The following is a 25,239-nucleotide window of genomic DNA, read 5'->3' on the forward strand; positions in this document are numbered from 1 at the left end:
GACCATACCGCTGCCCTGCTAATGAGACGTGTCCGAATGTAACTATTTCCAGCGCTAAAAACCCAAATAAAACTCTCTCTACCGGCATGTTAGAGACGGTGCAACTTCAACGTGTTACCGTGAAAAAAATACAACTAATAATGCAAGTTAAAAAAGTAAGAGGAAAAAAGTAAGAAAACTAGTTGGAACGGCTGTAACAGGCTGCATGCACGACCGGCGCATGCGCACATCAGATGGCGGGAGCAACATGGACATCAAAAGAAGAATAGGGATGGCAAAAGACACCTTTATGAGAATGAAGAGTATACTGACCAATACTAAAACAGGCATGACAACCCGCCTCAGAGTACTGAAATGTTATGTTTATCCAGTTATGTTATATGGCTCAGAATGTTGGACAATATCTAATAACATGAGGAAACAAATTGAAGCAGCAGAGATGTGGTTTTTGAGGAGTATACAAAGAATATCATGGACGAAACGAATATCTAACGAGGATGTCATGAACAGAGCAAACACAAAAAGAGAAATAATGTATGAGATCATGAAAAGGCAATGTAACTTCATTGGACATGTGATTAGGAAAGAGGAGTTAGAATGCAGGGTAATTATGGGAAAGATTGAAGGGAAGAAAGCAAGAGGAAGACAAAGACAAATGATGATGGAGACAGCAGCCAGAGAACTGGAAATGAATACTAATGGATTGATCCACTTGACCCGAAACAGGAGTGTTTGGGCCATGGCAGTCAAAGCTCAAACTGGGCATGGCACCTGATGATGATGATGATTATTTGCCTCCACCACCACCCCTAGCAGCACATTCCAGGCACCTAGCACTCTCTGTGCATAAAACCTTGCCCCACGCATCTCCTTTGAATTTATTTCCTTCTCACCTTAATGTCACCTACAGTAGTATTAAACATTTTGACCAAGAGGAAAAATATACTTGTTGTCAACTCTATCTATGCCTCTCATAATTTTATAAACCTCCAGAGAAAACAACCCAAGTTTGTCCAAACTTGCATTGATTCAATGGGCTGAATGGTCTTCTTCTGTCATGAGCAAATAAGAAATAAGGATAGTTTATGTTCAAGTTTATTGTCATGGGGATGCAGACCTAGGGTAAGTGCCATGAAAATTGGCTTTTTCCAGCAGCAGGACAGTATATTACAGACATGACTAGCATAAATTAACATAAACTTAAATTAACATAATTTTTACATGTCAGCGCCATTGGTACAGATTAGGGAGGAGTAACTGGGCTCATTGAAATTCATTCACTTCAAAGTTCAAAAATTCAAAGTAAATTTATTATGAAAGTGCGTATATGTCACCATATCCTATTTTGAGATTAATTTTCTTGCAGGCATTTACAAGAAAATAAAGAAATAGAGTAGTATTTATGAAAAACCATTAGTAACAAAGACCAATAAACAACCAATGTGCAAAAGAAGACAAATCATGCAAGTAATAATAAATAATTAATAGTTGTAGAGTCCTTAGAAGTGAGTCTATGGTTTTTAACTATAGACGTTTGTCAGAGTTTCAGATGACATGTCAAATCTACACAAACTTCTAAGAAAATAGAGGTGCTGCCATGTCTGCACTTACTTGCTGGTGCCATGACAGATCCACTGATACGGTAATGCCAAAGAATTTAAAGATACTCGCCCTTTCCACCTCCGATACCCCAATAAGGACTAGCTCATGTACTTGTATAAATTTATGAATCATCTTGATAAACAGAAAGGCTGTTTTATCCTTGGCAGAGAAGTCAGAAGCAGGGGTAGAAATTTAAAATAATAGAACAAAGAACAGAGAACATAGATCAGTACAGGACAGAAACAGGTCCTTTGGCCTACAATGTTTACACTGAACACTGTGCAGAATTAAGCTAAATCTCTTCTGTCTGCACACGATCCATATCTTTCCATTCTCTGCAGATTCATGTGTCTGTCTAAAAGCTGCCTGAGCACCTCTATCAGATCTATTTACACCACCACCCCTGGCAGTGCACTCCAGGCACCCATTGCTCTCTGTGTAAAAAAAACTTTCCGCATCTCACCTTAACTGCATGATCTCTAGTATTTGACATTTCTACCCTGAAAAAAAAGATACTGTCTACCCTATATATATATGAGTACCAGTGTCATCACAGAGCAATGTGTGGTTAAGTGCCTTGCTCAAGGACACAACACGCTGCCTCAGCTGAGGCTCGAACTAGTGACCTTCAGATCACTAGACCGACGCCTTAACCACTTGGCCACGCACCAACACCTACCCTATTTATGCACTCATAATTTTATAAGCCCCTATTAAATGCCCTCACAGTTTTATAAGATTTTGCTAGGTCTCCCCTCAGCCACCACCACTCCAGAGAGTTTGTCTAATCTTTCTTTATTGCTCATGCCCCCTAACCTAGACAGCATCCAGGAAGAACTCTCTGCACCCTCTTCAAGGCCTTCACATCCTTCCTGTAATGGGGCAAACAGAACTGCATACAATAATCCATGTAAGGCCTAACCACTTGGAGTAGAAGGATTTGAAGGGAAATAGAGATAGTGGGTGGTCCGGAACTCACTGTCTGAAAAGGTGGGAGAGACATAAACCTCTCCCCACAATTAAGCAGACCCGAGTGTGTGGTTGAAATCCTGCAACTAGCAAGGGCACGGGGCCAGTGCTGGAAAATGGATTTGAACTGAGTGGTGATGGGCTGAACAGCCAGAATTTTGCTCTAAAGTTTCAATAATTCTGCCCTGTCTTGAACCTTGATTATTTCCTTTGCTTCCTAGAATAGCAGAGAAGGGGCAGCATGGTAGTGTAGTGGTTAGCACAATCGCTTTACAGCACCATCGATCAGTGATTGGGGTTCAATTCCCGCTACTGTCTGTAAAGAGCTTGTACAAAGATGTTTCTAAAGCTACGTTGCACAGGTATTCATCTTAGATCTAGGCCTTTCCATCAGGTTCCCCTGACATATGAGGTCAGGTAAGGTGGGACCTCATCTGCTGATGGCACCCAGTCCTGTTATCTGAAATGGTCTGGGATAATGTCACACTATGTCGCCCCTTAATGAGGCCGAGAGACATCAAAAGTAGCTTCATAAAATAATTATTATCAGATGAAGGAGAACAAATGGAGGGGCTGAACTGAGCAAAATGCGTAAGGTATTATTTCTTATCTTTGCAGACACTGGCATCACTGCTTGGAGCCCTCGCGATGACAAACACTGTCGAGCTGATTATTTCACTGATTTGCCTCAGTGTGCTCATTCCGATGAAGGAAATCAACAGCCGCTTCCAGCAGAAACTCAGGACCCCCATCCCCATTGAGATCATCATGGTGAGGACATGTCAACAGGTGCTGGAATATTTGGCAATCAGGTGCTTAGGAAGTGAATGGGTGGATCCAGCATGGCTGGGCCTCTTTGTGGAGGCATTGAAGGAGTGAAGGAGAGGAGCACTTGGGTCTGTCCCAGAAGTCAGATCAGGGCTAACCTGTAGTGATAGGCACAAGAGATTCTGCAGATGCTGGAAATCTTTTGTGTGTGCTACTCTGTAATTATTTATTTTTATTTACAGATACAGCACACTAATGAGCCTTTCCAGCCCATTGAGCCCATGCCACTCAATTACACCCGTGTGACCAACTAACCCACTAACCTGTACATCTTTAAAATCAGAGCACCCGGAGGAAACCCACATGCCCACGGGGAGAATGTACAAACTCCTTAAAGGCAGCAATGGAATTGAACCCAGGTCACTTGCGCTGTGCTCGCATTACGCTAACCATACGCTACCGTGCAACCCCACCCCACGATCACGTAATCTGCTACTCCAGTTTTGTTAGTCGAGGGTTAAATATTAGCCCAGATACCAGTTCTTCAAAATTATCCTCTGGGACCTATTACATCCACCCCTGAGAGGACAGGCAGTAGTTTTATCTTTATATATCTGTTGGACTAGAGCCTCATGTTAGTCACATTTACAATGCACAAGTAATTGAATTCTCACCCACTGAAACTCACTAACCGCACATTGACATGAAGTGCCCAACTTAAACAAACAAATCCTTCACCGCACAGCAAGGGCTCCAATTGTCGCCTGGTGTTTGCTGGGATAACAAGGACATCCTTTCTCTGGGGATAATTCGAGCTTCTGACTATGTTGCCCAAAGCGAATGTTTCTGAGGACGTGTTATGACAGTGCTGTGGCAACTCTAGTCTGAAGGATAGTCAAAACGCACAGGGAGTCAGAGAAGAAATTACATCCCTAAATTTAACCCAAACCATGTCTGAGCCTGCCCTGTCCCCACCCTTCCTTGACCACACAGTCTGGACATTCCACACGCTGTAATGTCATGCCTTTCGTCAAGTTCCAGCCACTGACTGCTTCCAGTTTATAACCACCAGGCCCCATTGATATTGGTCCAGTCAGTTACCCTTCCTGCCAGCACGACTGCACATTTCAATTAAAGGAAACTTCTTTGACAGTTCACGCTATGCTGGTATTGGACTGGAGTATCAGTGTAGTTTATGTCATTGGCCTGTCACACTCTGCATCCACGGTAAGAGTGTTTGCCATATTGGAATGGTCTCTATTGAGGTATGTTGCATGTATTAGAATCAGAATCAGGTTTAGTATGACTGACATGTGTCATAAAATTTGTTACTTTGCAGTAGTGGTACAGTGCAGTACATTAAAAATTACTATTAAGTTACAATAAGAAATAATTAAATAGTTCAAAAGAGAAACTGCAAGGTAGTATAGTGGGTTCATGGACTGTTCATAACTCTGATGGAACAGTGGAAGAAGCTGTTTCTAAAACTTTGAGTGTGGATCTTCAGGCTCCTGTAGCTCCTCCCCAGTGGTAATAATGAGAAGAGGGCATGTCAGAGATGGTGAGGAACCTTAACGATGGATGCTGCCATCTTGAGGCACCAATGTTTGAAAGTTTCCTCGATGTGGGGGGGGGCACGGTTGTGCCAGTGATGGAGCTGGCTGAGTTTACAACCCTCTCTGCATCTTTTACAATCCTGCGCATTGAATCCTCTATCCTAATGGGTGAAGTAACCAGTCAGAATGCTTTCCATGTTACACCTGCAGAAATCAGTAGAAATCTTTAGAAATCTGTAGAAACTCCAATCATAAGAACTGAATAGAATATTGGATTTAACTGCACACTTCTCCTTCACAGCTGATCGTGGCCACAGCCGTCACTTTTGCTACATCCCTTGACGAGCGTTGTAACGTCCAGATTGTGGGACACATCCCTGCAGGGTGAGCTCCTCTTTCTCTAGAAGATTAAAACCACAGTAATGAAAGTCCACAAGAGTAACCACATGAGACATGTGTGAATAACTGTGAGTAGTTATCAAGATGCTGCAGCAACTCAACGGGTCAGGCAGCATCTGTGGAGGGGAATGGACAATTGATGTTTCAGGTTAAGATGCTTCATCTGGGTTAAAAGAATAGAGCTGGTATAAAGAGGTGAGGGGGCGACAAGAGCTGGTAGGTAGATCCAGGTGAGGAGGGTGATTGGAAGATGGAGGAGGGGAGAATGGAGATAGTGACAGAGGCTGGGAGGTGAGAGGTGGAGGTGACAAGGGGCTGAAGATGGTGGGTCTGATTGGAGATGAAGGTGGAGCATGGGACATAATATGGAGGTGGGGAGGGCAGAGGGGAACAGTGGGGGGAGGGGACCCAGTAGGAGGGGTGTGTGTGTGACGGACAGATGGAGTGGGTGGGGGAGGGGACCCAGTGGGAGGGCTGTGTGGGTGATGGACAGATTGAGTGGGTGGGGGAGAGGACCCAGTGGGAGGGGTGTGTGGGTGATGGACAGATGGAGTGGGTGGGGGAGGGGACCCAGTGGGAGGGCTGTGTGGGTGATGGACAGATGGAGTGGGTGGGGGAGGGGACCCAGTGGGAGGGGTGTGAGGGTGATGGACAGATTGAGTGGGTGGGGGAGGGGACCCAGTGGGAGGAGTGTGTGGGTGATGGACAGATGGAGTGGGTGGGGGAGGGGACCCAGTGGGAGGAGTGTGTGGGTGATGGACAGATGGAGTGTGTGGGGGAGGGGACCCAGTGGGAGGAGTGTGTGGGTGATGGACAGATGGAGTGGGTGGGGGAGGGGAATGAAACAGGGTGATGTGAGCTGCAGTGGGTGTGGGAGAAATTGGGTAGATCAGGAAGAGAGAGAAAAGGGACAGAAGGGGAGCAAAACAACTGTGAATTGGGTCTTCTGACTTCCACCTCATGGACCTGATTACTTTTAAGAAAACCTTGCAGTTTGCAAATGATGTATGAACAAAGCAGTGAGTCTGCCAGATTCTAACACCTCTGTTTGAGACTTTTGTTAATCACACGTGTTGGTGAACCTTTTTTGAGTTATAAAGTCACACAGCACAGAAACAAGCCTTTTAACCCACCAGGTTCATGACATTCATTGTGCTTATCAATACGAATCCAATCTTTACATAATGGACTCTCATCTGTTGCTGCTATTCTGTGATGGGAGTTTCGAAGTTCAAAGAAATGTATTATCTGCGTACGTATATGTTATCATATGCTACCTTGAGATTCATTTTCTTGCAGGCATTTACAGGAAAATAGAGAACTACAATGGAATTTATGAAAAGCTACTATTAACAAAGACTGACAGCCAACTAATGTGCAAAAAATGACAAATTGTGCAAATAACAAAAAAGTAAATAAATAATACTGACAGCATGAATTAGAGAGTCCTAGAAAGTGTGCCTATAGGATATGCAATCAGTTTAGAATTGAAGTGAATGAAGTCATCCACATTGCTTCAGGAGCCTGATGGTCGTAATAACTGTTCCTGAACGTGATAGTGTGGCACCTAAGGGTCCTATACCTCTTGCCCGATAGTAGTAGTGATTCTTTGGCCTTTGGTCAGGCCATTTCCCATTTGCTGGAAGTTCTGTCTTTCTAATACCGACCAAGGGGAGAATGCTTAATTTGGAAGAGCATATGTCAGCAGATCGCTAGAAGAAGGGGTGATGACATGCAGCCGTCTCTGGTAACACAATGGGTTTCTGCCTCCCCTGCTGGATTCCAGTCTGCTGCCAACCCCAAAAATGGGGTCACTGGTGGAGGAAAGAGCAGACAAGGGAGGGGACTCCAGAACCAGGAGCTTCCACATCCCTGGCCAATCGGACAGATGCAAATGACCTGTGACCCAACCATACTTGCATTTTACTTTTGGTGAGTGTGCGAGGGTGGGGAATGCTGGGACTGGTTGGCCATCAGCTGTTGGTAATTGGCTTACAATTGTCACATGTACCAAGATTCAGCGAAAAGCTCGCCCAATCATCCCGTACATAAGCATATCAAGGTAGTATAAGAAGGAAAACAGAATGTAGATTATAGTGTTACTGTTACAGAGAAAATGCAGCGCAGGCCGACAAATAAAAGTGATAGGGCTACAATGGGCAGATTGAGAGATCAGCATTTGAGAGGTCTGTTCAAGAGTCTGATAACAGTGGGGTAGAAACTGCCCTTACGACTGGTGGTATATGCTTTCAGATTCTTGTATCTTCTGCCTGATGGGAGGTGGAAGAAGAGAGAATGACCAGGGTGGGAAGGGTCTTTGATTATGTTGGTTGCATCACCGAGGCAGCAGGAAGAGTAGCCAGAGTCAGTGGAGGGGAGGCTGGTTTCTGTGATGGACTGGGCTGTGTCCCACAGCTCTCTGCAGTTTCTTGTGGTCTCAGGCAGAGCAGTTGCCGTACCAAGGCTTTACGCACCTGGATAGGATGATTTCCCTGGTGCATCTGTAAAAATTGGTGAAGGTCAGTGGGGACTTGCCAAATTTCCATTGCCTCCTGAGGAAGTAGAGGCGCTGGCGTGCTTTCTTGGCCGTGGTGTCTATCATTGCAACTAGTTGCTGGGGCAACCTGGAGTGGGACTCTGCACCTTGGGGAACAAACTCCAGCCTCCTTGGGGAAGTAGACATTCAGATGCTGCCCCAGTGATGAGTGTGGTACCATCACTTAAAGCAGCCAACTTCCTCCAGACCCTATGAACATTGGTTGGGTGTCATCAGGATGCAGATCCCTGCCCTTCTACTGGAATCAGTGGTCCTTATTGCTTTTCTATGCCATCACTGTAATGTTGTCTAAATAATTTTCACACCAACGCAGGTTTAAAAGGCTCCAACCTTTTATTGGCTCTCCTCCATTATGTCCTGTTTATGTTTAGAGAAAATAAGAAGTCGGACATTCGATACATCCTTTAAATTTGAGCAAATCTGGCGATCTTTTATCCAATATTTTCATTTAATTTGATTTATTACTCTTCCAATCTTTTTTCTGAAGTTTTAGATTTGATCAGAAAGCCTTTCTTTTTTTTGGTCGTATCCTCAAAATGGACTGCCAAGTCCCTTTTTTTTTGTTTCTTTTTTTATAGAGTGGGTTTTTTTTTCTTCATTTAAAATTCAATGTTTTTTCTTTCCTTTTCATGAACTGATAAGAGGAGAATCGCTGTTTTCTTTTTTTAAATTATATATTTTATACTAGCTTAACAAAATGTATGATTTTGATAACGTCTATCTTAACCTCGGTTTGTAGTGTTATTGATATATATATTTGAGATAATTCTCCTCTTGTTTGTATTTATGGTTCTTTTAAATCAATAAAAAGATTAATAAAGTAAGTAAAAGGCACCAACAGAGTTACACTCCATAATATATCAGAACTAAGTCGTGCAAATTTACTTGTCAGAAACACTTTCAGCTCATAATCCTGTTGAAATACTAACATTATCACAGTATACAAGGACTGGAAAGCCAATTGATGCATAGCTTCACAAAATCATAACAGAACAATGGAGTTCTAACCAAGAAGTTGGTTTTTGGTTTTATTATTGTCACATGTGCTGCAATACAATGAAAAGCTTTTGTTCATATGCTCCCAATATAGGTCCTTCCATATGTAAGTATCTCAAGGACATAGACTGCAGTTTTACAGTTACAGAAAAGGTTCAGTAGTGCAGGTAGACAAAGAGTAAAGCCCATGGCAAGGTAAATTGAGGAGAAAGAGTTCATCTTTGGTGTTTGAGTGGTCCACTCAAAAGTCTGAAAGCAGTGGGATAGAAGCTGTCCTTACATTCTTTCAGAACCCATCTTGGCAGGTCTTATAGGTTTTAACTTGTCTAGAAGTTCAATTAAAAAGCAGAGGAGTTCTTGGCTCATCCAGTGTGCATGAGCACCAGTCAGAGTAGCCAACGAGAAATAGAGGCACTGAGGCTCTCAAAGACAACACTGGGATTAAAAGGGAGGGTGCCCCAAAGAGCAGAGGAAGAAATCCTGAGGGATAGATTTTCTGGTGGTACAACTTTAGATTGAGCCATCTTGATATGAAGTTGGGATCTAAATATTTGATTTATCAAATAGTCTCAGTTTCTGTACAACTAAGAGAAGCAGTAAACATCAGAAATCTGGCAAAGCATCTTCCAAGCACTTTGTAGGATTTCTTTCTTATATTCAAGGGCACAAGATCATCCAGATGCAATTTGTTAAATAACAATGTGAGTCGGTAAAGTTGCACATTGACGTGACATTGCATATTGGGGTGAATTTGGATACTCAGTTGGAGATGAGGGGGTCAAGGTTTATAACACAAAGCATAGTGGGTGCCTGAAATGGGCTGGCAGGGATGGTGACAGCAGCAGATATGTTAGTAACATTCAACTGGGGCATATGAATATGCAGAGAATGGAGGGATATGGACAATGTGCAAGCAGAAAGGGTTGGTTAAATTTGGCACAGACCTCGTGGGCTGCTGGGCCTGTAGCTGTGCTGCACTGTTCTGTGTCCTATCTTTGATGGATTGTGACCAGTTTCAATTCCAAATGAGATAGGAAGAGTGGGCAATTTAATGCCCTGCTTAGGAAGATTGCTATCGCCCAGAAACAATGTTCTTTGAAGAAACAAATGAGCAGCAGTTCCATTCAGCTTCTAATATTGGCATCCCAACAGAAAAAGGCACACCAACAAACCTTAACCTGGTATCATCTTGTCTTATCTATTAATTGTCAAGTCCTGGCCTCGCCATCATTGAGGACATCTTCACAAGATGGTGACCCAAGGAAGTGGCACCCATCATGAAGGACCCTCACCATCTAGAATATGCCTTTTTCTTATGACTACAATCAGCGGGGAGGTACAGGAGCCTGAAGACACGCACTTAATGTTTTAAGAATAGTTTCTTCCCACCCGCTGTCTGGTTTCTCAATGGTCCATGAACTCTACCCCAAAGTTTTGCTCTCTCTTTGTACCATTCACCTATTTCTCATATATTCTTGTTGTAACTTGAAGTACTTTTTATGTATTGCACTGGACTGCAACTCCAAAACAACAAATTTCACAACATATGTCAGAGATAACAAAGCTGATTCTGATTCTGATCGCAAGTGGAAATAAAATAATGTGTTTTGTGTATTTTTTTCTCAGGTTTCCAAGCCCTCAGTTACCAGCCCTGGGAAGCATCCCGAACCTAGTTGGAGACACGGTGGCGATTACCTTTGTTGGCTATGCTGTGTCGGTATCTCTAGCCATGATCTATGCTGACAAGCACAGATACAAGATTGACCCCAACCAGGTCTGTATTTTCAGATTAACGGATATTCCGTAAATGCTAGTTGGTGCACTTTTCTCATAAATCACCAATTTGAAGTTGGGAGTGGACAGGTCCTATGGAAAAGAACATTCCTGCACTTCAGGAAGAAGTGAGTCTGAGGAAGTTTCTTTTTCCCTTTTAGGTTTTTCCTCTCAGAGAATCATAGAGGCATCCAGCTCAAAAAGAGGCCCTTCAGCCCAATGAGTCTATACTAACCATCAACTGCCCAATCACGCTAATTCTACACATCTTATTTTTTATTCTCCCCACATTCCCATCATTTCTCCAGAGCAGAGAATTCATGGAATCATAGAGCACTACAGCACAGAAACAGGCCCTTCGGTCTATCCATTCCATGCTGAACCATTTAAACTGCATAGTCCTATGGGCCTGTACATGGACCATAGCCCTCCATTCCCCTCCCATCTACGTACCTATCCAAGCTTCTCTTGAATGTTGAAATTGAAATTGCATGCATTACTTGCGCTGGCAACTTGTTCCACACTCTCACTACTCTCTAGGTGAAGAGGTTCCCCCATGTTGCCCTTAAACATTTCACCTTTCACCCTTAGCCCATGGCATCTAGTTCCAGTCTCGCCAACCTCAGTGGAAAAGAATGCTTGCATTTATCCTATCTATACCCCTCATAATTTTGTATACCTCTGCCAAATCTCCCCTCAATCTTCTACATTCTACGGAATAAAATTTTAACTTATTCAATCTTTCCTTATAACTCAGGTCCTCCAGTCTTGGCAACATCCTTATAAATATTCTCTGTACTCTTTCCTGTAGGTAGGTGACCAAAACTGCACACAATACTCCAAATAAGGCCTCACCTATATCTTATACAACTTCAGCAAGGTTCACCACCCTCTCTGAGAAGTTCCCACCCACCTCTGTTGTAAATCACCATCCCCTAGTCTGGCAAACATGTCCCCTCTATTGAGACTCCTCCTCTAACGGAAATGACTCGACACTCATCCTGTCAAGCCTCCTTGGAGTCCTATACATTTCAGTAAGATTACCCCTCATTCTTCTAAACTCCAAAGAATGCAACCCTAATCTGTTCAATTGCTTGTGATAGGAATCAGAATAAGGTTTATTATTAGTGACATGTTGTTTTGTGACAGCAAGACATAAAAATTACTATAAGTTACTATAAAGAAGTAAATAGTCAAAAGAGGAATGGGTCCAGAGACTGTTCAGAAATTTGATATTGGAGAGGAAGAAGCTGTTCATAAAACAGTGAATGTAGGTCTTCAGGCTCCTATACCTCCTCCCTGATGTCAGTACTGAGAAGAGGGCATGTTCTAGATAGTGAGGGTCTTTAATGATAGATGGGCATACCTCTTATCCTGGGAATTAATCCCGTGAGTCTCTCCTGGATTCCCTCCAATGCCAGTGTAGGGAAATGTGAAATTCTCTGCTTGAAAAAGTTGATGAACTTGGGATACAATTAAAGTTTCAATACTGAGACTGATCATTGTTTCGGAGGTTGGGGGAGGGCAAAAGAGAATTAAGAGACATGGAATCAATTAGCATGGATATATACGAGCCATGGGTAAACTGGGTGGTGGAACAGGTGGAACATGCCTTCTTGCATTTCAGTGACCCTCCTCCTTCGCGGAGAAGCATGGATCAACTCAATATGTGTGTGGCCCCGTCACCCTATGGAGCCACCACTTTTGCTCAGGGAAACCAAAAATGGGGCAACTCCAATTTTTGCAAGATATTAGATAGAAAGTCCATGGTGACAACACAATATGTTCAAAGGCCCAGAGGGAATCCTTTTTTAATTGTAGGGTCAGTAGCAGGGGAGGTGATGAAGGCAGACACAGTAACAACACATGAAAGGTACTTAGAATATAGAACATTACAACCCAGTGCTGGCTCTTCAGCCCCCAATGTTGTGCCAACCTTCTAACCTACTCTAAGATCACTCTAACCCTTCCCTTCTACATAGTCCTCCATTTTTCTATCATCCATGTGTCTGTCATTCTTAAATGCCCCGAGTATTTCTGCCTCGACCACCATGCTTAGCAGGATGTTCCACCCACCCACCCACCACTCTCTGTGTAAAAATTTACCTCCGACATCCCAGCTATACTCTTGTCTAATCACTTTAGATTATATTTGAATGAGCAGGGCATATATAGAACACAGAACGCAGAACCAGTACAAGACAGGAACAGGCCCTTCAGTCCACAATGTCTGTGCTGACCATGATGCTGAATTAAACTAAATCCCTTATGCCTGCACATGATCCATATCCCTTCACTCCCTGCGTGTTCATGTGTCTATCTAACCGTCTCTTAAGTGCCTCTATCATATTTGCTACTAGGAAGCCTGTTCCAAGCACCCTCCAGTCTCTGTGTAAAAAATATGCCCCACACACTTCCTTTAAACATCCCCCTTCTCACTTTAAATGCATGCTCTTTAATATCTGACATTTCTATCCTGGGAAAAAGACCCTGACTGCCCTAATGTCATAATCTTATCAACTTCGAGTCTTCCCTCGGCCACCGATGCTCCAGAAGACACAGCCCGGGTTTGTCCAACCTCTCCTTGTAGCTCACACACTCTAATCCAGGCAGTGTTGTGGTGAACCTCTTCTATATCCTCTCCAAAGCCTTCACATCCTTCCTATAATGAGACACAGGGGGAAATGGAATTAATTCAGGCAAGTGTGATTAGTATAGACAGACATGATATGTCAAAGAGCCTGTTTCTATACTGTACAATTCTAAGACCATTTTTGAATGCAAAGTGACAAATGCCTACATATTTTGTTTCCTTCCCTATCTGTGTATTCCCAATAACTTATTTCTGTCTCTGTCACAGGAACTGCTGGCTCATGGTATTTCCAACACCGTCGCCTCCTTTTTCACCTGTTTCCCAAGTTCAGCCTCACTAGCTACAAGTAACATCCTAGAAAGTGCTGGTAGCCACACACAGGTGAGGATATAAAGAGTACTGCGGAGCCTCAGAAATTACTTCAGTCTGCTGTGGTATGCCACTGTTTAAATCTTGGATATCAAGCTAAAAGTAAGAAATATCTCACAGGTCTCCTGAGTCCTGGGATATGAATTCATAACTGTTCTCAGTGACTCTCTGAGTGTTGTGTCCATTTCTAGACATTCACCCACAACAATATTGATCAGTTAGGCACAGAGAGAATCTGTATTTACTGACAAGTACCTTTATTGGTTCAGTTAACAAGCGCGCGAACATACAAAACTGTGTGCACACCCACTAGGTTTCTCTGACCCTACCTGAACATTCAAAGAATGGAAAAGGTATCAATATAACTGACGTTTCAATGATAAACTCTGCCATCTTCATCGAGGATGGTGGAGATTGTCATTGAAACATCGGTTATAATCGATACCTGTACACGGCTGGAAGCCCGAGAAGAGTTTATTATACACTGGGAAAGCACTTGATCCTTTTTCAATAGAAAAGGTAATACCTGGAGTGAAGGAGCTGATGCTGGCCAGGTGTTCCTCTTGATCCCAATGGAACCTCCGAATTTCCAGTTGGGGTCATCTACTTTTGTGATGATTGGTCTCCAGAGTTGTGGCTGCATGTACTCCCAATATCCTCCTCTATTGTTATCCTCCTTCTTATCAGATCAATCTGTTGTGTTTCCATTTTGTAGGCTCAGGCTCCTCTAACTGTTCTATGTCAGCTTCTCATTGGGTCTTGCCCAAGGCTATGAACAGTATCACCGTATTGCTCTTCCACCAGACTTGTGCCTCAAGACACTTTCTCTGTTCTCCCTGAATCAGAACAGTTCAAAACAGTTTCGCCAGTTCAGCCAAATATTGGGCTCAGGCTACTTCAAGTCACCGGCTGTTGTTTCTACAAGCTTACCATTTCTACATAACCATATAAACAACTTCTTATTTGGAAAGAGTCAATTCACAAGATGGTGGGGGCAAGAACAGTCTCACAAAATAAGACGATAAGACCATAAGATATAGGAGCAGAATTAGGCCATTTGGCCCATCAGGTCTGCTCTGCCATTTCATCATGGCTGATTTATTATCCCTCTCAACACCATTCTCTTGCCTTCTCCCTGTAACCTTTCACATCCTGATCAATCAAGAACTTATCAAACTTCACCTTAAGTAAACCCAATGACTTGGCCTTCACACCCGTCTGTGGCAATGAATTCCACAAATTCACCACCCTCTGGCTAAAAATTCCCTCAGAGATGAGAAACAGAGATTCCTCATCTCTGTTCTAAATGGGTGTGCCTCAGTTTTGATGAAACATCCTCTCCACATCCACTTTATCCAGACTTTTCAAGATTTGATAGGTTGCAATGAGGTTTCCCCCTCATTGTGGGACGGGAAGGGAAGCACAACTTACAGTCTGCAGTGGTCAACATCATTGGATGTTGAAAATTGTGCACTGTATGTGAAAATTGCTCCCCTCCCCCATCTATTCCAGACTCTCCTCGAGTTCTGGAATGAGTTTAGGTAATTAATGCACACAAGGAGCACTTTTCCTACTCTCTAAGGAGCAAAGCCAGTGATTCAAATGGAACCACTGCCTCTGAAAGCGGAGACTATGGAAATAGCTTATCAGAGCTAATGGCCAATCAAATAGCTGAAGCCAGGAGGCCCAGAGGCTTGTCCTGCAATTGGAGGACTACACGCGTGTGTGAGTGAGAGGGAGGGTGGGAAAGGCGAACGGGGCTTGTTTTGTTGCTTGTTCTGTTCTGTTTTGTTGGGCTCTGTGTTGTTCTGCTGAGTATTGTGGACATGCTGTGTTGGTGCCGGAATGCGTGGTGGAGCTTGCAGGCCGTTCCCAGCACATCCTTCGGTGTGTTGGTTGTTAATGCAAGTGACACATTTTGTCATGTGTTTCAATGTACACAGGATAAATAAATCTGAATATGAGAGAGAGATACAGCACAGAAAGAGGCCCTTCAGCCCACTGAGACCATACCAACAAGCATCCACTTACACTAATTCCATTTTACACCATTTTTTCTGTCTCCACATTCCCATTAACTCCTGCCCAATTCTCCCCCTCACTCACACACTGGGGACAATTTACAGTGGCTGATTAGATGCCTTTGCAATGTGCGAGGGAACCAGATCACCTGGGGAAACCCACACAGTCACAAGGAAAACATGCAAACTCCACAGGGTGCCAGAGATGAGGTTCAAACCCATGCACTAGTGCTGTGCAGTGGCGACACTACCAGGTATGCCACTCTGCTGCCTAATTAGATAATGTCATCAGAACTATGCAGTAGAATCCAGTGGGCTACCAAGTGAACTGCAAAGTGGGAGGAAGTTATAATGAGTTCTACTTAATCCTCTTTTGCTTTTTTTACATCGTAGCTTGCTGGGTTTTTCACCTGTCTGGTTGTCTTGGCGGTGCTGCTCCTGATTGGTCCACTGTTTTACTTCCTGCCCAAGGTGAGGAAAATAACCCAATCAGTTAACTGTTTCTGCCACTTGACTCCATACTACAGTTAAAGCAATTATTTGTTTATTCTAATTTCTTCAGAACCTGACAAAGATTTTCATTTGTATCCTGTGAAGGATTCCGGACGTAATTGTGTGCTTAGTTACCATAGCAGAGCGAGACATTGTCCTTCGTTCTCCCCTTGGGAAGAGTTACACAGTGATCCCATAGTGTGTGTCCCAGACAAAGCTAAAGATAAGCCCTTCATTCCCCCACCCCGTTTGACACGCCTTCACCATCAGAGACTCCATTACACACGTATGAGAGTTGGTAAGAAGTCAAAGACTAAGAGCCCTACACCTTAGAAACAGGCCCTTCAGCCAAACCACTCTGTGCTGACCTTTAACAACCACTTACACCAGTACTGTACTGTTCCCATTTTACTCCCCACATAACTCCCTGAACTCTCTCCACCCCGGATTCTTTCTCTGCCCCACACACTAAGAGGCAATTCACAACCAATTATCCCACTGACCCACATGCCTTTGGTATGTGGGAGGAAACCAGGGCACCAGGGGAAGATGGCATTGCTGAAACACAACGATGCCTTACTGGCAGCAAACAAAACTACTAACTGCTCTTTGTAAAGTTTGTAGATGATATGAAAATGGGTGGAGGGGCTGGTAGTTTTGAGGAAGTAGAGAGAGAGGCTATGGAAGGACCTCAATAGTTTAGGAGAATGGGCAAAGAAGTGGCAGATGGAATACAGTGTCAGGAAGTGTGTGGTCATGCACTTTGGTAGAAGAAATAAAAGCATAGACTATTTTATAAATGGAGGCTCAAACGGACATGGGAGTGCTTGTGCAGGATTCCCGAAAGGTTAATTTGCAGGTTGAGTCTGTAGTGAGGAAGGCAAATAAAAAATTAGCATTCATTTCAAGTGGACTAGAAGATAAAAGCAAGGATATAATGTTGAAACTTTATAAAGCTCAGATGAGGCCTCAATTGTGAACAATTTTGGGCCCCTTTGAACTGGACAAGGTTCAAGGAATTGCATTGAACTGCTGCTGCTCAGTTAACAAATTTCACGTCACACGCCAGTGATAATAAACCTGATTCTGATTCTGAAGTTTCAAAGGTGCAGGATGGTTGCGGTGTGGAGTGTATGGACCAAATCGAGGTGCCTGGGCCTGGGCCTGAGCCTGAGATCGAGGAAGGAGCCAATATTTGGCCATTGCTGAAGCAGACTTGGAACTGATTTGAAGCCACAGATCTGAGGCGAGGCGAGGCAGATTTGAGGTAGTGGGTCCCAGGCCCAAGAGCGAGGAACGAGCTGAATTTTGACCCATTTAAACGCCAGGTCAGATTGGAAAGGTCATTCGTGGGCTGAATCAAGGTGGTGGGGCCCAGGCCTGAGACCATATCGAATTAGAAGGGTCCGGGTCTGAATGTGAGGAACAAATCGATGCTTGGCCGATTTGAAAGGATCGGGTGTCGGAGCCGGAGGCTCACTGCTTAGCTCACTGAGTGTTTAGCTCAATGCTCGGTGAGGTTTACTTGTCTCTGTGCTGAACTGAGGCTGTGGCCTAGACCAGTTGCAGTGATGACTGACTTTGCAGCTGTGAACTCACTTTCCTGAACTTCAGCTCTGAATGTTATTTGCTTACTTTTTATCGTTTGCACGATTTGTTCATTTTCTGCTCATTGGGTGTTTGACAGTCTTATTTTTTAATGGACTATTGGGACTCTTTGTGTTGTGGCTGCCTGTAAGGAGACAAATCTCAAGGTTGTATGTAGTATACTTTCAACTTTGTACTTTCAACTTTGAAGTTTGAAACTCACACTGTCACAGGGAGAATGTGAGAACTCCAGACAGACAGCACCAGAGGTCGGGATTGAACCTGGGTGTCTAGAGCTGTGAGGTAGCGGCTCTACTAGTGCACCACTGCAATCAATGATGTTAACACAGAGTAGAAAACATGGATTATGTAAGGAATTTGAGGCTTAATATAGGCTCTGCCTTACAGAGAGGAGAACTGTGGATATTTTATTCAAATAATAAACATTGTTTTCCTGTGGGGACCAGGGTAAACCATAGACTCAGAATTATAGAGCACTGAATCAGGCCCTTAGCCCATGTTGACCAACAAGTACCCACCTACACCAATCACATTAACAGCATTTGGTCCGTGCCCTTCTCTGCTTTGGTGATTCAAGTGTTCGTCCAGATACTTCCTAAATATCGTGAGATCTGCCTCCCCCATCCCCTCAGGCAGTGTGTTCCAGATTCTAACCACCCCCACCCCTTGTGGGGATAATAATTCTTCCCCAGATCCCCTCTAAGTATTTTGTCCCTTACCCTAAATCTATAACTCTGCCATATTTGGCCCATCCATGTCTCTCACGTTAGGTTCCCGCTCAGTCTCTGCTACTCCAAGGAAATCAGACCCAACCTATCCAGACTCTCCTTATAAATGAAACACTCCATCCTAGGCAACATTCTCGTGAATTTCCTCTGCAGTTCAATCAAATTACTTCCTACAGTGTGCTGACCTGGCAGTTTGGAGGCAGGTTTAATATAATCTCCTCTCTTTCTAGGCTGTCCTAGCCTGCATCAACATCACCAGTCTGCGCCAGATGTTCCTCCAGTTTCAGGACCTCCCACAACTTTGGAGAGTCAGTCGGATGGACTTTGTAAGTCTTTCAAGTCGACCAGTGTGCAATCATCTTCTGACGTAGCTGAGCCACTTTAAGAAGTCATTCTAGAAGCAGTGAGACACAAATTGATTGATGGCCTTCCCAGCTCAGGATTGGCCCCATCAGTGTCAATAATCAATAATCAGTAAAAATAATCAATCATCTCTAAACAGGAGCTGGAATGTCCCCGTCATTAGGTCCTGTTACGCATCCTGTGATCTATTTGATCTACCGAACCTGCTGTAAGAAAATAATAACACCTTGAACTATGTACCTTTCTTCAGATGGTCTGGGTGGTCACATGGCTGGCAGTTATCACCCTCAACGCAGACCTGGGACTCGCTGTGGGAGTGGTCTTCTCGATGATGACTGTGATCTACCGCACTCAGAGGTACTGTAATCACTCAGTGCTGTATGATTAGTGTCTGATGTATTGCTGAGCGACAAAACCTGTACTACCCTGGTGAGGGCAGGTGTAGAGAGAATGTTTCCCCTTGAGCAGTCTAGAACTGGGGGGTGGAGGTTGCAGTTCAAAAATCAGTGGTCTCTCATTGAGCACAGACAGGGGGCAAAGTGTTTTCTCGCAGAACGTTGTGAGCAATTCGATTTCCTTTCTTCAAATGCCGGGGAGCTCTGATTATTTTTGAGAACACGAGTGGTCAGTTCTGGAAAAGTGAGAAGCTGTAAGGTTACTGCAGGGAGACAGAAGAGTGGAATTGAAAAAAAAAATTAGCCTCCTCTCCATGGACTCTGTCTAAACTTCTCTCTGCCTTATTAAAGGAGCCAACATACTCAAAGACCAACACACCTCTTCTCCCCTCTCCCATCAGGCAGAAGATACAAAAGCCTGAAAGCACATACCACCAGGCTCAGAGAAAGCTTCTATCCTGCTGTTATGACTACTAGATGGCTCCCTGGTACAAATTCATGGACTCTTGACCTCGCAATCTACATTGTTATGACCTTATACCTGATTGTCTGCCTGCACTGTCCATTCTCTGTAGCTGTAACACTTTATTCTGCATTCTGTTACTGTTTTACTTTGTCCTACCTCAGTGCACTGTTTAGTTATCTAATCTGTATGAACAGTATGCAAGACAAGTTTTTCCATTGTATTTCAGTAGATGAGACAACAATAAACCAATTTTAATTCCAAGTAGATCAGCCCTGATCAAATTGAGTGATGAGGCAGGCTCAAGGGGCCGAGTGACGAGATCTCTCTTATTTAGTATGTTCATACAGCCAGCCACCTGCTGGTATACAGTTGGCACAGCTATGTTTCTCTGTGTTGTTAGATATAGGCATGGTTTTCCTAAGCCCAGGTGGCAGCATGACGCCACATTTAAAGAGCTCATTGCGCACAATTATAGAGATTACAGTATTTGTACAATAACACAACTGCCATCCACAATTCAGCCTTGACAATAGACAATAGACAATAGGTGCAGGAGTAGGCCATTCAGCCCTTCAAGCCAGCACCACCATTCACTGTGATCATGGCTGATCATTCACAATCGGTACCCTTTTCCTACATTCTCCCCATATCCCTTCACTCCGCTATCTTTAAGAGCTCTATCTAACTCTTTTTTGAAAGAATCCAGAGAATTGGCCTCCACTGCCTTCTGAGGCAGAGCATTCCACAGAACCACAACCCTCTGTGTGAAAGAGTTTTTCCTCAACTCTGTTCTAAATTGTCTACCCCTTATTCTTAAACTGTGGCCTCTGGTTCTGGACTCCCCCAACATCGGGAACATGTTTCCTGCCTCTAGCGTGTCCAATCCCTTAATAATCTTATATGTTTCAATCAGATCCCCTCTCATCCTTCTAAATTCCAGTGTATACAACTGTATACAATTGTATACAATTCCAGTCAATCAGTGAACATTTAGCCCAGATTCCAGCTCAGTTCTGGTTGCTTCATTATGGGAAGGATGTGGTGGCTGTGGACAGGGTGTAGAAGTTCACCAGGATGTTGCCTGGATTGGAGAGTATTAGTTATAAGGAGAGACTGGACAAACATGGATTGTTTTCTCTAAGGCGTCAGAGGCTGAGGGGACACCTGATAGGAGCTTATAAAATTATGAGAGGCACAGATAGGGGAGGCAGTTTGAGTCTTACCCAGGGTCAAAATGTTGAATACTAGAGGGCGTAGCTTGAAGGTGAGAGAGGGAAGTTCAAGGACGATGTATGGGCCAAGTTTTTTTACACAGAGAGTGGAGAGTGCCTGAAATGCTCTGCCAGGGTGGTGCTGGATGCAGAAACAATGGAGGTGCTTAGGAGTCATTTAGACATGCACACGAATTTGCAGGCTATAGAGGATGTGCATCGCATTTGTGTGGGTAAAGGAAGTCAGTTCTTCAGTCCTTCAGTATGAATTATGATTAAGTTCTCACTTCATATAATTTATTTCATAACAAATAATGAATTGTTTCTACAAGGTCATCAATTATAACTTTCCAAGGAGTTGTTGACAATGGGTGAGGCCACTTATATGTTGAAGGAGTGATCCTGAACTCTTGTGGTCAAACAGAGAACAGCCCCAGCTCCTTCCCTATTCATAGAACCATAGAACCATAGCACACTACAGAACAGGAAACAGGCCATTTGGTCCTTCTAGTCTGTGCCAAAACTTTATTCCACTAGTCCCATTGACCTCCACCCAGTCCATAACCCTCCAGACCTCTCCCATACATGTTTCTATCCAATTTATTCTTAAAACTTAAGAGTTAGCCCGCATTTACCATGTCAGATGGCAGCTCATTCCACACTCCCACCACTCTGAGTGAAGAAGTTCCCCCCAATGTTCCCCCTAAACCTTTCCCCTTTCACCCTAAAGCCATGTCCTCTCGTATTCATCTCTCCTAATCTAAGTGGAAACAGCCTACTCACATTTACTCTGTCTATACCCCTCATAATTTTGTAAACCTCTATCAAATCTCCCCTCATTCTTCTACGCTTCAAGGAATAAAGTCCTAACCTGTTCAATCTTTCCCTGTTATTCAACTCTTGAAGACTCGGCAACATCCTAGTAAATCTTCTCTGCACTCTTTCAATCTTACTGATATCCTTCCTATAGTTAGGTGACCAGAACTGCACACAATACTCCAAATTTGGCCTCACCAATGTCTTATACAACCTCACCATAACATCCCAACTCCTGTATGCAATACTTTGATTTATGAATGCCAGGCTGCCAAAAGCCTTCTTTACAACCCTGTCTACCTGTGATGCCACTTTCAGGGAATTATGTATCTGAACTCCCAGATCCCTTTGTTCCTCCGCACTCCTCAGTGCCCTACCATTTACTGTGTATGTCCTACCTTGATTTGTCCTTCCAAAATGCAACACCTCACACTTGTCTGTATTAAATTCCATCTGCCATTTTCTGGCCCATTTTTCCAGTTGGTCCAGGTCAACTCTTTGAGTGATTATGCAGAAAGTTTGAAGTTAATAACTCATCTCCTTCTACCTTAGGCCACAAACTTATCAATCACCCCTGATGAGTTATTAACTTCAAACCTTCTGCATAATCATGCAAAGAGTTGAACTGCACGTGCATGTAACAAGAGCTGTATAACTCATCTCCTTCTACCTTAGGCCATGAACTTATTAATCACCCCTGCTGTGGACACTTTCTGGAGGTCCAAGATCTGTATGCTGCACAACCGCTGGACTAAGTGTGTAAATGTAGGAGGGAACTATGTTGAATGTGCTAGGTTTTCTAAAATTGACTTCTTCTACCTTAGGCCACGAACTTATCAATCACCCCTTGTAATGACATTTTGGTCACTGGACCCAAAATGTTCACCTACACGTACTTCTGTCACCTGACCTGTCTGGTTCCCTAATAGGAGATCAAGTATTGCATCCTCTCTCGTAGGTACCTCTATGTATTGATTTAGAAAACTTTCCTGAACACATTTGACAAACTCCACACCATCTAGCCCTTTCACAGTGTGGCAGTCCCAGGCAATATGTGGAAAGTTAAAATCCCCTACTATTACAACTTTCTGTTTTTTAATTGGTCTGCTATCTCTCTACAGATTTGCTTCTCCAATTCTCTCTGACTATTGGGCAGTTTATAATACAACCCTATTAGTGTGATCACACCTTTCCCGTTCCTCAGCTCCATCCATTTGGCCTCTGTAGACAAGCCTTCAGGGCTGTCCTGTCTAAGCACAGCTGTGATATTTTCCCTGACTAGTAATGCCACTCCTCCCCCTTTCATCCCTCCCCCTCTGTCACGTCTGAAACAACATTAAGCTGCCAGTCCTGCCTCTCCTGCAACCAAGTCTCAGTAATAGCAATAATGTCGTAATCCCACATGCCAATCCATGCCCAAAGCTCATCTGCCTTACCTACAATACTCCTTGCATTGAAATAGATGCACCTGAGAATATTTCTATCAGGTACAAACCTTTGATTTCTGTCTGTACATGCAGTCCTCGCATGACCTTTATCCTCCTCCACCTCACTATCTGCTCTAACACTCTGGTTCTCCTCCCCCTGTATATCTAGTTTAAACCCCCCAGAGCAGCGCTAGCAAATCTATCTGCAAGGATGTTAGTCCCCCTCCAGTTCAGGTGCAATCCGTCCTGTCGGAACAGGTCCCACCTTCACTGGAACAAGGCCCAATTGTCCAGAACCATGAAGCCCTCCCTCCTGCACCAGCTCCTTAGCCATGTATTTAGGTACACTATCTTCCTGTTTCTAGCCTCACTAGCACGTGGCACAGGTAGCAATCCTGAGATTGCAACCCTGGAGGTCCTGTCCTTCAACTTTGCATATAACTCCCTAAACTCTCTTTGCAGGACCTCCTCCTCCTTCCTATCCACGTCATTGGTCCCTACATGGACCATGACATCTGGCTGCTCACCCTCCCTCCTGAGAATACCAAGAACTCGATCCGAGATATCGTGGACCCTGACATCAAGGAGAAAAGAGACCATTGGGGATTCTCGATCTCTCCCACAGAACCTCTTACCTGTCCCCCTAACTATCGAGTCCCCTATCACTACTGCTCTCCTCTTTTCCCTCCTTCTTTTCTTAGCTGAGGGTCTAGTCTCGGCGCCAGAGATGTGACCACTACAACTTGTCCCTCGTAGGTCGTCCCCACCAACGGTATACTTATTGTTGATTGGAACGGCCACAGGGGTGCTCTGTTCTTTCTGTCTATTCCCCTTCCCTCTCCTGACAGTCACCCAGTTACATGCCTCGTGACTTTTAGGGGGTGACTGCCTCCCTGAAACTCCTGTCTATTTCTGCCTCTGCCTCACAAATGATCCGAAGTTCATCCAGCTCCAGCTCCAGTTCCCTAACTCGGTTTGTCAGGAGCTGCAGCTGGATGCACCTTTTACAGGTGTAGTCATCAGGGACAGTTGTGCTGTCCCCGACTTCTCACATACTGCATACGGACCACTCGACTGCCCTAACTGCTGCCTCCATTACCTACTCCTAAATTAATTAAATTAATTAAAGGAACTTACCCGGCCTTACCACACTGGGAGCAGGCTCGTCCTCAGCCTCTGCTCACTGAAGTTCCTCGAGCCAAAGCCTCAAAGCTCCACTCCTACCCTGAGCCACTCACACTCTGGCTGCTCCTCTTCTTCGTCTTCTTCTTCTATTTCCAGCAGTTTAGACACATCTAGGCGTACTACTGCCCTCCGCAGGATGTATAATTAATTACAATTCCGCTTGCAAATGCTGTATGTGCTCATTAAATAGCAATGTCGCAGATTGTTTTTCTTCTCAAATTTTTGTCACGTGGTTTCCAAATAATTGCATTGCCTCAAATTACGTTAATTTAATTTGAATCATTTGTAAAACTAAAAGCTTCTTGTTTGAGAATATTCATTATCGCATGTTTAACATTTAAAATTGTTGTTTTCCAAGTCTATCTGCTATTTCCAAGTTTTCCTTTTCTTGAATCAAAGCCTGTACTTGTTTATTGAGATCTTGAAATTCTTCCTCAGTTGTTTCCACGTTTTCATTTTATAATCTGAATGTAGATAATTCACTTTGCAACAAATTCCTTTTTCTTTTTGTAACTTTGGAATAAGTTCCTCCATTTTCAATCTGTTTTCCATGTCACTGAATTTTTGACAACAAGCATCTCTTTCAGAAACCATCTCCTTTAAATGCAGTACCGTTTTGTCCAATCTCTTTCCAACTCACAGTTGTTCTTATTGAGTACTTCTATTTATTGATGGAATTCTGCACATTTACCCTGGGTTTCAACCATGTTTCTTGTAACATAAAATCTGAGGTTTTTTCCTTAAATTCTGGTACATATTTTGTAAATTCTTGATCATTTGCAATAAGACTCCTTGCATTCCCTTGTAATATTTATTTTTATATATATATATATATATGTATACACAGCCATTAATTTCCCACCTCTCCTGCCAGGGAACTATTTGATCCTCCATTCAGCGTTTCTTTGACTGCTTCCCACCTAAGCCCTGTAATACCAAGATATT

The 25,239-nt window shown here is 43.6% G+C and overlaps 1 protein-coding gene across 4 annotated transcripts in view; it reads left to right on the forward strand.

Annotated features, from left to right (window-relative positions):
* The window catches only part of slc26a10 (solute carrier family 26 member 10), an 87,235-nt gene that overhangs the window by 18,446 nt on the left and 43,550 nt on the right, over nt 1-25,239 (forward strand). For all 4 annotated transcript variants that reach the window (XM_072248673.1, XM_072248674.1, XM_072248676.1 and 1 more), the window contains exons 5-11: nt 3,190-3,342; nt 5,197-5,279; nt 10,474-10,621; nt 13,481-13,594; nt 15,997-16,074; nt 18,662-18,757; nt 19,045-19,151. In XM_072248673.1, coding sequence (XP_072104774.1) covers nt 3,190-3,342; nt 5,197-5,279; nt 10,474-10,621; nt 13,481-13,594; nt 15,997-16,074; nt 18,662-18,757; nt 19,045-19,151 — 779 coding nt within the window. The remainder of the gene's footprint in view (nt 1-3,189; nt 3,343-5,196; nt 5,280-10,473; nt 10,622-13,480; nt 13,595-15,996; nt 16,075-18,661; nt 18,758-19,044; nt 19,152-25,239) is intronic.

This window comes from Mobula birostris, chromosome X, assembly GCF_030028105.1.
Source record: "Mobula birostris isolate sMobBir1 chromosome X, sMobBir1.hap1, whole genome shotgun sequence".
Classification (NCBI taxonomy): Eukaryota; Metazoa; Chordata; class Chondrichthyes; order Myliobatiformes; family Myliobatidae; genus Mobula; species Mobula birostris.